At 61.0% G+C, this 16,150-nt stretch overlaps 1 protein-coding gene across 7 annotated transcripts in view; it reads right to left on the bottom strand.

Moving 5' to 3' along the window:
• The window catches only part of LOC122381120 (adhesion G protein-coupled receptor L3-like), a 45,389-nt gene that overhangs the window by 2,956 nt on the left and 26,283 nt on the right, over nt 1–16,150 (bottom strand). For 4 of the 7 annotated variants that reach the window (XM_043364947.1, XM_043364950.1, XM_043364948.1 and 1 more), the window contains exons 3-7: nt 10,185–10,371; nt 5,606–5,712; nt 2,737–3,162; nt 1,691–2,335; nt 381–1,366 (exon numbers count right to left, since the gene is read on the bottom strand). In XM_043364947.1, coding sequence (XP_043220882.1) covers nt 381–1,366; nt 1,691–2,335; nt 2,737–3,162; nt 5,606–5,712; nt 10,185–10,371 — 2,351 coding nt within the window. Of the gene's footprint in view, nt 1–380; nt 1,367–1,690; nt 2,336–2,736; nt 3,163–4,611; nt 4,722–5,605; nt 5,713–10,184; nt 10,372–16,150 lie in introns of all 7 variants that reach the window. The other 3 variants (XM_043364945.1, XM_043364949.1, XM_043364946.1) reach the window with 1 other exon arrangement.

The following is a 16,150-nucleotide window of genomic DNA, read 5'->3' as shown; positions in this document are numbered from 1 at the left end:
GTCTCGGGTACGGCGATATTGCAAACACCCATTTGAATTGAGCAAACGGGCCGGCGGCGGCGGGCGTCGCTGCAGCGGGCCGAGCAAACAGAGTGCGGCGCCGGTGGGCCGCTCCCGGGGAGACGCGTAAACAGAGGCAGCGACGGCCGCGGCCGGGCCTGCCCAGTGCCCACCGGCCTGGGACTGGGGCTATATTTTGAGCCGAGACGGCTATTACTTTTGGGTTGTAGGCAGCCTGAACTGTACCGATGATTGTTGTCTGTGGAACAGGGTGAAAATTTAACAGGTCAAGTATGTCCAATACACAGCAGGAAGTGAGGTTAGGTCACTGTCCGTCGTGGTACAAGCCCGGTGACCAGCTCTTTCTACGCAACACTCACCAGTATGAGGATGATGGCCGGTCCGGCGAAGCTGAAGACAAAGTAGTTATCGGTGCGCAGCCAGCAGTGCACGTTCGTTCCATAGCTGACCGGGTCCACCACGCACGAGACGGCTACCACGAGCAGGGGGACGCCGTACGCGGCCACGTAGTACCAGCGCAGCCGCGAGCGCTCCGCCTCGAACACGGTCAGCGTGACGTACAGCTGGAACGCCTCGAAGAACACCCAGAAGAAGGCAGCCATTAGGAAGAAATGCATCAGCCCGGCGAGGACTCCGCACACCACCGGCCGGGCAGTCTGATGGAGGCCGGCCAGGAAGCTGAGCTCCACCACCAGCAGGCAGAAGAGCAGGTTCTTGTGGATGGAGGTGCGGTCCGACTGGAGACCGCGCACCAGGACGAGCGCCACCAGCGTGGCCGACAGGCAGAGCAGCGCCACCGCGCAGCCCACGTACACCACGATCCGCAGCGGCTGCTCGGGGTCGTCGGCCGGCGCGGAGCTCACGTCCGCCAGCACGGCGAAGCTGGTCAGGTGGTCGCACTCGCAGAGCGTGTGGGTGCGATTAGTGAGCGTCACGCGGCAGCCCTCCTCGGACCACATGTTGACCGTGTAGTCCCAGAAGGAGCAGGTCGGGTTGCTGACGTTCTCGGTGACCAGGTGGCGGAAGGTGAGCTGCACAGGCTCCGACAGCTGGATGTGCCGGCCCTCTCCGAGCGAGGCGGACAGCACCAGGCTGTTGACCACTCGGGTGCCGTTGACGGCGCCGTCGGGCCGGCGCTGCTGCCAGGAGAGCGGCTCCAGCACCGTTTCCAGGCCGCGGTAGGCCAGGAACACCACCTGGACGGTCCGCTCTCGGCTGTTGTCGCGCAGCGCGGTCCGGCCGAGCCGCAGCGAGCTGCCTTCCATGTCCCACTGGCGACGGGCGACTTCAGAGGGGAACTCCAGCGCCTCCACCGTGTCAGACTTCTTGTTGTGCACCGTCATCACTGCCGAAGAGATAACGAACGAACCCGTCAGCGCAAGCAGTCAAATGGCTCGATGAATGGGCTAATCTTAGCAGCACACTACTATGTCGTAAATACTGATATTATTGTTAAACCGTCTTATCTGACTTGATATTTCATGAGGAAACAACTGTTAGAACAAACAGCTAACTGACATTTAAGGCAGACGACCCGAAAGCTTCAGAAGATTGAGCTCTACGTTACGATACTAGCTGGTTGGTCGTCATTTGCTGCAAGGACTTTGCTAAGGATTTTGCTTAAAAACTGTGTTTTCCCTCCAACCCCAGACCCCTGTGGCATACTCACGCAGGTTCCTGTCGATCTCCAGAATGGTGCGGTCGGGCAGCACGTTGTCCGAGAGCAGAAAGGCGTTCTGTTCGAGCCCGATCAGCAGAGAGGTGGCCGCGCGGCGGCGCTCGTCGCGGCCCATATCTCTCCAGGCGGCCTGCTGAGAGTCGTCCAGGAGGTGACTGGCGGCGCGCACCACGTGCTCAATCAGCTCAGTGACGATCGCCTCCCTGCGCTCCACGTCCGGGACGGCCATCAGCTGCTGCGCCTGCCGCGAGGCCAGGTGGTTCACCAGGCGCGCGGCGGTGCGCACGTCGCCTCCGAGCAGGCCGTCCGAGCGGTCCGTCACCTGGGCCAGCTCGGCGGCCACGCGCAGGGTCAGCTCCCCGGCCAGCAGGCGCTCCTCCAGCGCCGCCATCAGCACCGACTTGCACTCGCTGAGGTCGGGCCGCGGCGCCCAGCCGGCGCGGCCGGTCGGCGGCGAGCCGTGCACGCACTGCCAGCGAGCGTACCCAGTGGCGCCGCCTGGACAGGCCTGGACGGCCACGTCTCCAGCCCGGGTGTAGTTCCAGCGGAGGCCGCGGGCGGCGCGAGCGCCGCAGTAGTGCGGGCTGGTGGCCAGCCACGGGTCCGGCAGGGCGGCCGGCGGCGGCCGCGACGGAGCTGCAACACGGCACGAACGGTCAGCGGCGGCACGGCGGACGGCGCGGCGCTATAACGGGAGGCCGGAGCGTCCAGCCATTGCAGAGCTGGGCGGGAGCAGCCCTGCGTTGGTGGATCAGGACTAGTGCCTACGCTCACACGATTTGCAATAACCGAGCCACTATTCCAATTATAGTTTCTTTTACATTGGATTTTTTATCATCGCACGATCACTTTGAATGTAATCAACCTTTGAATATAAACAGTCAAATTATGATCCATTGTGGGTACAATTTTACCACTAAGTAGTCGGTACACTCCCACCTAGATGACAGGGTTAGTGGTGAGTCACCAGGTCACACAACACACTCACACACACTCAAGACGAACAGACCTGCCGGCCGGCCGGTTGGAGCTCTCACCTGGTGTCTGCGTGGTGGTGGTGCTCGGCGTCACCGGACCACGCGTGGTGACAGTGGTGCTGGTGGTGCTGGCCGTGGTGCTGGTGGTCGCCGTGGTGGTTGTCGTTGTCGTGGTGGTTGTGGTGGTGGTGCTGGAGCTCTTGGCGTCACCACCCTCCTGCACCACGGTCACCAGTCTCCCATCGGCGTCCTGTTCGACCCTCTGGCGGCGTCCGGTCACCCCGGGTATGACCACCTGTACTCCGTCGGCGGCTCCCTCGGCCGGTCGGCCCGGCAGCCGCGGCCGAGCCGTGGTGGTCGTGGTCGGGGCCGTGGCCGCCGGCGGCCGGCGCGACGAACTGGTGCCCGAGGTGAGCCACAGGTTCGGGTCCGGGTAGGACGAGTACCAGGGCGGGTGCGGCCGCTTGGTGGTCGTGGTAGAGGCAGCTGGAGACCAGAGAACGGTTAGCGTGCGGGACGAGACATGCTACATCGACACACACGGATTCACACGCAAACGGTTACTGGAAATCGACACAAAAGTCTGGCTACACCACGAACGTCTTGAGTTTTATGTTGATTTACTTTTACTTTATTAAAATTCCTTACATAGCAGGTGTGATTTAAGCAAAACATTGCATTGGCCATGCATGTTGCAACGTCCATGCAAATACGTTCCCTTTTTGGTTTCGTCCAAACATCGCGATGCTCTGCAAAATCGATAAATCGATTTGGTGAACGATAGTGTCTCTTTCTCGTCCATTGTTTTACTATGCTACATGGTTTCCTTCCCCCTCATGTGACTACCATCATAAAAGCTCAAGCATAAACGGATCTTTTCGATAATAACGAGCATAAAAAGAACCCAACCTTCGCCATATAGCCGGTATTATACATAGCACATTGTTACACGCATGCATCATGCTGGGGTGACTGGGCGGAGCGGCCATTGACAAGGCTGTTGACGAGGGAGGGGGAGGGGACCGCAGCGGGGGGGGGGGGGTCGCGGAGACACCACCGCCGGCTAATTATCGCCGACGGTCGCTCGACAAACAATCAGCGGCACCGCTTTGAACGGAGACGCGCGGTCGATGGCCGCCGGTGGCCGCGACACGCCACCGCTGGAGAGCCGTACACAGGCGGTGGAGCCGCACCTGACGCCCCGGCCAGGCCGCCGCAGTGGCGTGTCGGGCCCGGCAGCCACCTGGCCGAACTGAGAGGCGGCCGGGGGCGCGCAGTGGCCGCCCTGCAGCCGCCCGGCCGGCCTCAGTTTATCGCCAGACAACGCTCTATCGGCCGCTTTATAGAACAATCAGTTGCCATTTTCTTTATCGGCCGACAGTTACAGCTGGCCGGGCAACAAGTGTGGCTCCGACCGACGGTGGCAGCGGCGGCGACGGCTGACCGACACACAGCGCCTACACACGTGACGGATAGGGGCAGCGATCCGACCCCCGTCATAAACGAGTAGATATAAAAACGGACAAGGAGGATACGCAGCCACATCGAGTAAGCGAGCCGATATATGTGCAAGTCAGGCCACTCAAGTACCGATCGACAGCCCCAAGTTTATGAACGGGAGGTGTGGTAATCAGTTTACCTCGGAAGCGTGCTAAATTTGCAGCAACAATAAACGGCACATTCCGAAAATAGCATAACTTCATCTGATCAAGAGAGAAGGGGGCGAGGGAAGAAAAATTTATTTCACCTCCAACGAGCCGGCACTCAATGCAGGGTTTTAATTGATGCTTTCTGCGTAGACAAGATGATTACCGTATATCTCCTGTACAAAGGTGCATTCCGCAGGCGCAGTGTTAGTTTAGCACGGGCTACAGACGAGGGGTGGGAGCATGCAGAACAGGCGTGCAGCGGGCGGCCGGGCGGAGTCGCCGTTACCTTTCTTGCGGCACTGGTATTGCGCCTCCAGGTATTTGAACGTGCCGGGACACATGTCGTCGAACGTGACGGTGTTGGCCACCACGGCACAAGCCCGGCGCTTCTCACAGCTGCAGGACACGTCACTGGGTTACCAGCGCTGCCTCAGCGGCCAGGAGAGGTCACCAGGCATGTCAGGATGGGTCACTGAGGCTGTCCTGAGGATCGGAAGGATGTTGGATCTCCAGGACAAGCCCACCCCCGTCCCGCCCGGCTCGGGCGCGGGTTGCGGGACCTTCTAGTTGCAGGTGACTCAGGTAGAGCCACAGGGAGAGACCACAGCCACAGCCGAGCCGAGCCGGGGTGAGCCAAGCCCGACAGGACACCGACCGACCTCGATTCGACGCACACGCGCCGAAATGGGCGCCGTCGGCGGGCACGGGCGGCGGCAGGGCCCGTGCCGGTCTTTTGTGCCATCAGCCGAGGAGTCTGATTAAATTAGACTTTAACGGGCGCTGTAGATGTTGCAGCGTGAGTGATGGGGCCAAATTATAGCCCCCGCGCGACCATGGCGCCGGCGGCAATTAGCAATTCTGATTCGCGCCGGGCCGGCCGCCATATCGGCTTTGTTGGCTGGCCGCGCGCACGCCGTTAAGTGTTCAGAGTGATTTGGGCCGGTCGGCCGCGTGCGGTGCCGAATTGTGCTGAGCTGTTGAGAGCCGGACGCGCCGACGGTCGGTCGGTGTGGGGGAAGATGTGGGGAGGGGTGAGGAGGGCGTCGGACCGGCACCGGTCACCGCAGTGTCCGGCGGAGGGCTGGAGGACCGCCGGTGAGCCGACCGGGAGTAGTTAGTGTTAGTCACAGAGAAGGTAGAGCACACACACCACCACCGCTCCGCTCCTCTGGAAAGTCGCCAGGTTAGTTGGTTAGTGGTTAGTGAAGTCAGACAGCACCCGAAGAAGACCATCACCGCCGTCACCAGCATGCTGTCCTCGGCGCCGAATCAACACCAACCTGACACACAGCTGTAGTGCACTTCAATGTACTTAAAGGTGCCCGGACACGAGTCGCCAAACTTCTCGGCGGTGACTTCGACCGAGCACGAGTTGGACACGCCACAGCTGTAATTGGTCGGGCACGGTCAGCGGATGTGCCGAACGAAGGCTAAACACGGTGTCAGCGGGATGCCGACCCGACAGGTCAGGTCACACCGGCCAGCCTGAAATTGGCCGTCAGTAATGCGGCCAGCAGAGGTCAACGGAGCGACGCCAGCACGCAGCCAGTCCCTATACACGGAGAGTGCATGTAACAAGGACACGGGGACACTAGATCCAGATATAAAAGTGGATTAGAGACATGTGCACGCTGGACTAATTAGACACGGGCCCTGACCGTTACGGGCACAATTATGTCGTCCGCGTACTCGAGACAAACACAGGAAAACGACACAAACACTCGCTACAGCACAGCCAGACAGCCTGGTCACGGGACACGAAACCGGGACAAAACCAACATCGCGTCTTCCGAGGCTAAAAACAAACAGCGCAGCATGAAGCGGATCTAATATCACGGATGTTGTGAACCGATATCACGGACATTGTCCGTCGATGACCGCCTGGTTAGAGGTCCGCCCAGGCAGAGAGGGTCTGCCGGGGGCTGTCCTCTGCACGGGCCGCGCCTGCGCTCTGTTCGTGACTGCGCCGACTGTTGCACAATTTCACGGTTTGTCCGTGAAATCGATCGCCGGCGGCGCCCGTGCAGTCCGGTGCAGCTGAGCGACAGTAGAGCTGCGGGGTGCCAGAGGGTCGGGACAGTCCGCGGAGAGGGGACTGACCGCATGGTAAATGGCAGCGCTCTGGCGGGTATGAGACCGGCACAAGACAGCGAGCTGCTTTGACATACTTCACTGACAGCACTCTCACCCAGCCGGAACGGTATAGGTGACAGTGGTCTGGCCTACTGGCTTCTGCCGCTAATCTACCCTGTCACCAGATGACAGCCGTCTGCCACGACACCCAGTGAGGTCCTGCAACCCTCTGACAGTCCTGTCAGCAGGACTGCGAGGTCAGCAGTCCTGTGTGTCCAGCACACGACCACCCAGGGCGGGTCGATCGTTCCGGCCGTCAGAGTGAGGGTGTGAGCACGCACTGACACCTGCGAGTCCGTGCCCGGCACAGCCCTGCACCGGGGGTTAACCGGCCTGCCGCGGCGCCGGGGGAGCCCGATCAGCTCGAGCAGGGTCGGACCGTCTGGCGGACTCAGCAGCTGACAGGCTGCTAGCAGTCGGTCGGTACAATGGGTAACGGCTGGTGCCTCTTCAGAGCCGAGTAGCGGACGGGTGCACAATGCACATTCCACCGCGCCGCCCGAGCTGAGTTGGATGGAGCGCCGCATGCATTCTCAGCAGCTCTGAATACCGAGCCGATCGGGCACCGTGTGGAGTTTGGCCGATGCATGAGGCGGCCGGCCGGCGGGTACCGGCAGTCACCGGCGCCGCCCCCGTATATTCGCCGGAGTCCAGCGGCCGGCACGACACGTCACCGGGCCAGCCCCACCTAAAACAGGGCCAAAGTAGCTGGCGACACGGCCGCCCGCGCCCCCACAGGGGACAGACGGGGGCAGTTTTCAACAGTTCGCCGCGGCGCGTGGCTCCAAATGAGCGGTCGGACGCATGCCGCGGCCCCGTAGCGGCGCCTAATGCCGCCGGCACTGCTGTCATCGGGCGCCGGGAGCCGCCCACCGGCGCCGGCCAACGGCCGCCTTTATAGCGCCAGATTGGCACCCTCGCGCGGCCACCAATTGATTCGCTCTGTGCTGCACCCGTCTGTTTGATGAATTCCGGCCGTAACTCTACTCAGACGGCGACACGGTGTCACACCGCGCCGTGACACAGTGTCGCAGAGCCCCCTCCCCCTCCCTGCCCCCGGTCGACGCCATTCAACTCATAGCGGCGACGCGGCTATGGAAGGTTAGGACCCTGCCCGGGCGCCACTGAACGTGACCGGAGCAAAGGGAGACGGGGGTCGGAGACAGATAAATCACCCCGCCGACAGACGCGGGGCAGACCCTGACTAGGGGTGGTGCGAAGGGGAGTGTAGGAACGGGCGCGCCGCTGGCAGCAGAGCCGAGAGGCGCGAACGGCAGTCGTCGACTGCGACGGACGGCGAGTGGAGCAGAGAGTGGGCGAGAAGTTTCCCACCCACCCTCACCTATTTAATAGATGCGACTTCGAGATTCGTCAAACCTGCATATCCTTAATCCCGACCATATACCTCGTCGTTATCACTCCGTCGGTGCGTTTTTTAGGGGCCGTCCTACCCTACAAACGAGCCGACGCGAGTGGTTTCGGCCGCTGACAGCCAACTGAGGCGAACGCTTGGTGATAGTGGCGCGGGCAACGGGGGCCTAACTTAATTTGGCGTCGCCGTGTCGCCGTCCCTCAGGCCGACACAGCCGTGGTCCGGACGGGGCGCGGCGGTAACTCACGCGGTGATACGGAGGATAGTCGCCGACACACGCCGCTCTGGCTGACACCGAGCTAACACAGCTCGGTCTCAGCACGGAACCGCCTGCTGCACGCCGCCGTAACGGAGACGCCGCTCCGCCGGCACCCTGATGATAATTAAGATATTTCTCACCGGCGCGAGGTGCAAAAAGGCTCGCTCGGACCACTGCGTACGTGCACATAATTTCAGAGGGCGGGCCGACTAGGTCCGGACGGGTTAGAGCCGGTCACGTCAGCGTCGGAGGCCAGAGGCGCCGGCAGGCTCCGCTGGGAAGGTGCAGCTCCGGCGGCGGGGCGTCAGCGGGCTCGGCGTCAGTTTTCCCTGCGAGGACGCAGCTCCGCCGGCCACAATTTCTAACGGGGCGGCGCTCTTGAGCAGTTGTAGCCGCCATTGACACGCTTTCTGCCGTTCCATAGCGAGAATGTGTGTTAACGACGACTTGTGTATACTTTATGTTGAAACTCAATCGAGTGGTGCCCGGCCGAATATCTCGGTTTTTGTTGCTTTCGTTTGTAAAATGCCGGTTGAATTTACCGCAGCCAATAGCCATGGAGCTCGGCGGTATATACCTCCAGCCTGGGCGGAGCTGTCGGAGCTATCAAAAGCTCGGCTGAGCTCCGAACCGCGGCAGGTCAGCTGAGCGCACAGCCGCCCCCCCCCCCGCTCCCTCCCTCTCCCCGCTCTCCCATACAGGCACGGCGTCACGGACATCGCCCGGCGGACACAGAGCTCACGCACGCGCGTGACGTCCGCTGAATCGACGCCGCTCGCCGCTCGCGGTGCCAGCTCGGCTCTTAATGATAGGTCGGTCGACGAGCGGCGCGTTTTTACCCGAGTTTGGATAGTACCGACCGGGATGGGCCGGGCCAGGGCGGAGGGTCGCCGAGCACGCAGCGTTCTGCAGACAATACCGCCTATAGATAGACTGACACGGAGTTTGACAGACAGGGAGACGGGCAGATGGATGCTGTAACAGAGCGCCACACAAACACGGACACACATGACTCACAAACACACAGCACAAACTCCACGGCGCTGGTGGCCGGTGACCCAGAGCCGACCAGCCGGACCGAGACGCCACTTTCTATCCGGCGCCGCCCGACCCGGCGTGGCCCGAACCATGCATCACCGCAGCCCGCCCGGCGGCCGGCCGTGCACGGCGCGGCCATTACCGACTCTCGCCGGCCGGCCGCGCCGCGGAGACCCGCCGCCCGCGGCCGGCCGCCGCGCGGCTCCCGCACCTGGCCAGTCGGCTCGGAATGCGGGCCGAGCGGCCGGTCCGCCGGCAACGCCTACACGACCGTGCACAGGCTGCAGTGGCTCGTATGTCATCCGGTGACATCGCTCGTCGGTTCACCGGTCGTTCGGTGTTTGTCGAGCGTCGCTGGCGCAGGGACACCCGTCCGACCCGGGAGATTCACGGCCATTGATGGGGGTAATGGAGCGACCATGCAGCTGTGGACGCAGTGCGGAGACGGCGTTCACACCCACCCGGCACACACAGACAGACCTGCGCCACGGACGGAGCCCTGCAGTGTGTGTGACCGGAGGTGGGGGGCGATGTGGTCACCCCGGACCGCACTCGGCGTCGTCACGTCCGCAGCCACGCCGCAGGGACGTGCCGGTCCCTCCATACGTGACCCATGACTCAGAGAGCCGACAAAGAAGACCAGGCGGGCGCAGGCGGCGAGAACGCAGCGCCGTGTCGGGGTGACAGCAGCAGCAGCACACACGGCGGCAAACACAAATACACAGGCAGAGCCACGGATCGGGAAAACCCGCACCGCTACCCGGCCAGATGGAAGGCCACGCTTGTAACGTCGGCGGCATAGTCACGCTCCGGCAGCGGGCCAGCGTGAAACCGTTCACGGAATCTGATAACACGACAGCCACCTGGAACTGTAACTCCGAACCAGTTCACACTCACCACTCACAATGGCATACGGAAACAGATACATACATTCCGTGTCACTTTCCACACACCACGATTGCAACACGCATTGTAGCAGCTCCAATCACGTACGTAGGATCTACTCAGGTGAGGCGATAGGTATAGATCAGAAAGAACACACTATCCAAGAGCTCACCTCTGTTCGAGCACGCGCAGGGAGCGCGGCGACATGCAGTTGACGCTCCAGTCCGTGTTGCCCTTCTGGTTGCAGATGGTGATGGAGAACCGGCCGAAGTTGGCCCGGATCAGGTTGATAAGCTCGTCCTGGCCACACTCAAGGTTCAGCGTGGAGCCCTCGCAGGCGTAGACGGTACTATAGCCGGCTGAAAAGCAGAGGGATCACAGTAAGTCAGGAGCACAGAGGCATTCCGGTCATTGATAACGAACACAAAGATATTACGGTCACTGGATATCAGGAACACAGAGATATTACCGACATTGAGCGGTAGGAACACAGAGATAAAACGGTCATTGGGCGGCAGGAATGCAGAGATATTATCGTCAGTGGCAGGAACGCAGAGAAATTACGATCACTGGACGCCAGGACACCACGCACTGGGTGACAGTGAACGCAGGACAGCCCGGCACCGCGAGGGCGGCAGATGCACAACAGACACACTTATACCGATTGGTGTGCCATTATGCAGAGGACATCGGGTCACGCACACACACCAGCAGTGAAGGGACTGGAGGACATTACAGTGTCAGAAACGCAGCGACCGTCTCATCAGTGGCTGGGTAGATCGACATCATCGCATCACAGATCGACAGGGATGGACGCGGCCCGATAAACATCAAACACGATTGGCATATCATCTGGAATCCACCGACTTTTCGTGACAACAGAATAGCGTTAAAGCATCTTTACGCTGAAAACAGGTGCGCTAATACGCCAAGTAAGAAGTCCTGCTCCTCTTTTTCCGCCCACGGTCAAAGTGTGCAGGCGAAAGATGGCTGTCTTGCGACACTTCGGGGGTCTTCGAACTAGGCCAGCAGAGAAGCGTTGGACGGACAGGACAGTACCCTGAAGAGGCAGGCCCGCCACCGTCGCCGCCGCCACCGGGGCCAGAGCAGCCGTTGGCGGCCACTGGAAGGATTTTACGATTTTTATACGAGCACCTCCCTAATGGAGGCGTCTCCATTGAAATCATTAAACAGGCAACACGGCTCGGCCAGGCTGGCCAGATTGGGATCGCGAGCGGAGGACACGGCCGCCGCGCTAAAAGCGCCACGAAAAAGCCGGCCGTAAAGTGATTTGCACCTCGCCGGTTAATTCGAGGCGCGCTGTCTCTCATTTACGGCGACAAAAGGCGTCCTTGGCGGCGCGGCGGCGGCTCTGAGGCGACAGTGGCGACTGGAGGCCGGCGCCGGCGCTGCGGGCACACCGCCACACAGGGACAGGGCCAATCAGCGCCGCTCCGACACCGCCAACAAACAATGGGCACCGGTGGACGGACGGATCGCCCCCGGGGACGGCGGACCACTGTGGACCGGGGCCTTTTATACGTGCCGCGCCACATAGCCATAATGTCGACCCGACAAACACAAACGGTATAAAATTGACAACTCCCACCGCGTGCCGACGCCGTGTACCGTAATCGTGGGTACCTACTGATGCCCGTATACAGCTTGTACCCGGTACCGGTAATCGGAAGACTTATATTATTTACAAAACAAAAACATCCAAGTGACATCAAAGTGAGGACTGTTCGGTGTGCAGGGAGATCATTTTGTAAACCTTGCTTGCAATGCACGGTTGTACCGTTATCCAATGCCACTACAGTTTGTGCATATCGGTAATGTCCCTTTCCCTCTATGACTGTACCGCGGTACCGGTCCCTCCGCTGACTGCATGCACCGTACCTTTTTCCCTCCGCCGACTGCGGGTATATGTAACGGTACCGTTTAGCCGAGTCGGCTGTTTACTTACGTCGGACCAATTTATCTCATCCGAGGATAAATGTGCCCAATTCATCTTGAATGAGGAGAAATATGCATCAGCCGGTCGGCGGCGCCTCTCTCGCTGCCGGACTAATTTACGGCTACTTTAAAATGATACAGGATCAGCTTATAAAGAGCAATTTACCATGATTTATGCATGAGAAACGAGCCTAATTATCCGTGTACGAGGGCTGATGCCAGGTAGTGCGGCCACCGCTTCTAAACACCTTTTATTACCCAGACACGTCCTGCAACCGTCTTTATTTGATTCAGCTCGCCACCAGTTGATGGCCGGGCAGCGGCAGGGGCAGTGTTCCACACCTCTGCCGGCGCCGCGCGCGGCAGGGGGGCGGTGACCGCTGGCTCCCGCAGGGCCCATCGCCGGCCGCCTCTCTTTACGGGGCCGCCGGACAGCCAACTCACCGCTAACAGCACACAAAGGTCCGCTCCGACAGCCATCAGCGCCACGAGTCGAACGCCAGACACGTCAGGAATAGTTTGGCTGAGCGGCTGCTCACACCCCGGGCAAGGGCTCCCCTGGGTCCGCGGAGGGGCAGACCGGATGTCCAGACAGGCTATACCGGCCGCGGCAGGGGCGGCGCACAATGCCACCAGCCAAGCTCCGTCCGGCTCTGTGTTTGCATACACAGACCATGTTAAACACATACGAGGTGCTACCGGCACAGAGTGCAGACTCGACAAGCCGTTTCTAACGATATATCCCAAAAGAAATTAAATTTGCAGATCCCAAACGCTCTGAACATAGACAATCTACATTCAGCAACGCAGCATTGTCTGCAGATTAGGAGCTGCCCTATTCCCAACATAATCATTACTCGGCGTCCGCAGCCTGCCGCCGCCCCCGCCGCGTCCCAGACTAACATCAGCCGTCCGTCTGACCGGGCCGGAAGGTCGTCATCAGCGCCGGCTGGGGCGTGTCGCGACCGACGTCGGCGGCGGCACTGACAGATGATCCGTGTCTCCGCCGTCATCCCGGCCAGCGTCGGCAGCGACGGAGGCCGACGCAGGACGGTCCCGACGGGCCGGACCGGCGGTTGACAGCGCCCGTGCTGACGAGGCCGGCCGAACGCGGTCAGCCGTCTCGGCGGCTTCTGACGGAGCCGGCTGGCGGAGACCGCTGACAAAAACGACTGACAGGAAGCATTTAAGGCATCTGGAATTCGACCAGCTCTCTCTCACCGGCGATTGTTCGCCGAGGCGGTCAGTCGGAGCGTGAGACCTCTGTCGGTTTTCGCTGGTGTGCTCGCTAGGCGTCGGCGGCTCCTGTCCGACATCATGCTGAGAGGTGTGCGCGAGGGAGAGCCGGGGGCGAGCTAGTAGCAGGTGCATCACGTTCCACAGCTCCCCGAGTTCCGCTCTGCATATATCCCTGTCAGAGACGAGCGGCCGCGCCAGACCGTCACCGCCGGGGGAGAGTAGTAGGGGAGAACGGCGGAGACCAACGAATTCGAGACGAACGTCTCCCACATCTGACATCAGTCTGCGACCGCAGAGACGCTGAAATTAAATCGCGGTAATCTTCTTTTGGCGAGCCCTCCTCAGATTCGGCAGCCATTTGTTAGCGGTGGCGATGAAAATGAGTTGGAGACAAGTGAGTCTCCAAGAAAAAGAAACCGACAGAAAAATAGCGCTAAAGCGGGTCTATTCGCTAAGATATTCAAAAGAAATGGGAGCACTGATTAAAAAGGTGCGCTCTGTTGGAGACGACAGCGTCTCAACTGAATATCAAGCTGACAAACTTTCCGAAAATCGGCGAATTTTTACGACCGCGCCGCCGGCTGTGTGTGACCGGGGTGTTGTCGGCGGCACACACAGCCCGAGGAGCGGCGAAGAGCGGCGCGGCGGGGGGCGCGCCGCCGCGAGCCGCTCCAGCGATCACCCAGACAGCGGCGCGCAGAGACGACGCCCCTCTATTGATGGAGAGCGGGAACAAAAAACCCATCCCGCCGCGCCGACCAGCGCGCTGTGGCGGAAAATCTTGGGCCGGATAAACCGCAGCTGTATCAGACGTGGGGTCGGCGGTTCATTCGGGATCCAGAGTTTGGTGCGTAGTCTTCTGGCGCCTCGGCTGGGGGAGGCCGGAGCCTGCACTGGGGTCTCAGGGAACGAGCCTGTGTCTGGAGTCGCAGCCCCAGACCAGACCGAGCCCTGTGCCAGGGTCTGGCCCCGAATGGGGATGTAAACGGGTGGAATGAGTGTGAACAGAGATGCACACGGCAACTAATTCCAAGATGACTTTCCAGACGGGCCACGTTCAGCAGTTATCAATGACAAATCTGCTCCTGACTGCGTCGATCCTACAACAAATTACGAGCTGGGTTCCCCGGCACCTCACTAACAGAGACAAATCTATCGGGCATATGCACAGCAACATAAACAAGCCTGCACTAGACGGCAGAGAGCCAGCACACTCTTGATTGCACTCGTAACGGCCGGCGGCGCGACTGTAAAACATGATTTACAAATTGTTTTTGTGCGGCAGTTCCCCATGCAGGCCGTTTATCGGCAGTGCTCCTGCCAGGCCGCGCGGCGAGGGAGCCCATTGTCGGAGAGGGCCGGCCGGGTGACAGCCGGTCCGGTAATTTTGATGGAGCGGTTCGGACCGCGGGCCGGGGTCGGGGGACAGTGCGACACAGGGAGAGGCGGTGGGTACCGGGTGAGGCAGCGCGAGACACTGCTCGGCGGCGGCGCTGCGGGCTGCGAGCGGCGGGTCGCGGGGTCACGGCTGCCGCGCCCTTCACTGGCGCTCACCCAGCCCAGCCGCCGAGGACAGTGTCATCGGTGCGCTCGGCGAGGGCCGCTCCTCCGCCGCTCGGCCGGTCCCCATCCCCCTCCCGTCCCGTCCGCCGGCGCCGATGGTCCCCCGCTGAGCCAATGTCCGGCTCAAACGGCGCCGACAACGGACCGTCACCGGAGCGCCGTCACCGGGCGACGAGTCAATTACGGCGGCGCGGGGGCCGCCATCCCGGACGGTGGCGGACCGCCGTGGGAAGAACCGGTCGCCGCCCCACCCGTCATTTCAGCAAAAATGTGTCACCCGCGGCCCATCGCCGCTGCCCCGAGTAATTATCAAAATAATTGAAACGCGGATAATAGGCAGTTTCCTTGGCGGAACAGCGCCCGTGCCGCTGGAGCGCCCGGCGGCGGCCGACAACGTGTCGAATCAAGGCCGCACCTCCGCCAGGATGGTCGGCGCCGGTGTGCCGAGGGGCGGTTCGGGCTGTGACAGCGGCTCAGAGTGCGTCCGGACCAGGCCGGCGGACAGGAGCGATCGGCCTTCAGACATCAGTGACAGCCGGCGTTCGCGTTCATCAGCCACCAGCCGTCAGTCCCATGCTAGCAATCAGCATTGAGGAGCTCCAGTGGCTATCCACTAGTCATCAGCCTTGCCACAACATCAAGCATCACACAACCATAAGTTATGAACTTTCCCATCGAAGCAAGGATCCAGCCCCCAGAAGCAGCCGGCCACCAACAGGAGCCAGCGGCCAGAGGTCGGCGACCAGCGGCGATACCGTGTGATACCGGGCGATACCGCGTGATTCCGTGTTTACGGGCGGGTATCCGCAGCAGGCCGATCACTAATGGAGCTGATGGCGGCCAAATCACAGCCGAGCGACGAAAACACGTCTCCCACAGAGTCGGCGCAGAGACAGCTGGCCGGAGAAGGGCTCAGAGACGGCCAGCGACGGCTCAGAGACGGCGCAGAGACAGCTGCCTGGGGAAGGCTCAGAGACGGCAGAGAGCCAGCGCAGAGACGGCGCAGAGACAGCTGGCCGGAGAAGGGCTCAGAGACGGCTCAGAGACGGCAGGGAGCCCGTGCGGAACCAGCAGAGAGGGTTACCGTAGTTGAGACGGTACTCCATGGTCAGAAACATCATCAAAAACGTGAAAAGGTGCAAGAAGCTATCCAAAATATTACCATGCAAGAAGCAGAGACGCTGACTCATCAAGAGAATACGTCAACTGTCACGGTAAAAAGGCAAGACTCAAGATCTATTCCAAAAAGGGCGCAGCAATTAGCAAAAGCCGAGCCACCCAAACAAGAACCCGGCTGGACATATTTTCATACATTCCTTCTCGCCAGGTTCAAAGCGGCAGTGCGGGCGGCGTGCCGGTCCTGGCTGGGAGGAATGGGTG

This window comes from Amphibalanus amphitrite, unplaced genomic scaffold (assembly GCF_019059575.1).
Source record: "Amphibalanus amphitrite isolate SeventyFive unplaced genomic scaffold, NRLGWU_Aamphi_draft 000114F_arrow, whole genome shotgun sequence".
NCBI lineage: Eukaryota > Metazoa > Arthropoda > Thecostraca > Balanomorpha > Balanidae > Amphibalanus > Amphibalanus amphitrite.
Note: the sequence above shows the minus strand (reverse complement) of the source record. Positions and strands in the feature narration are given on the sequence as shown.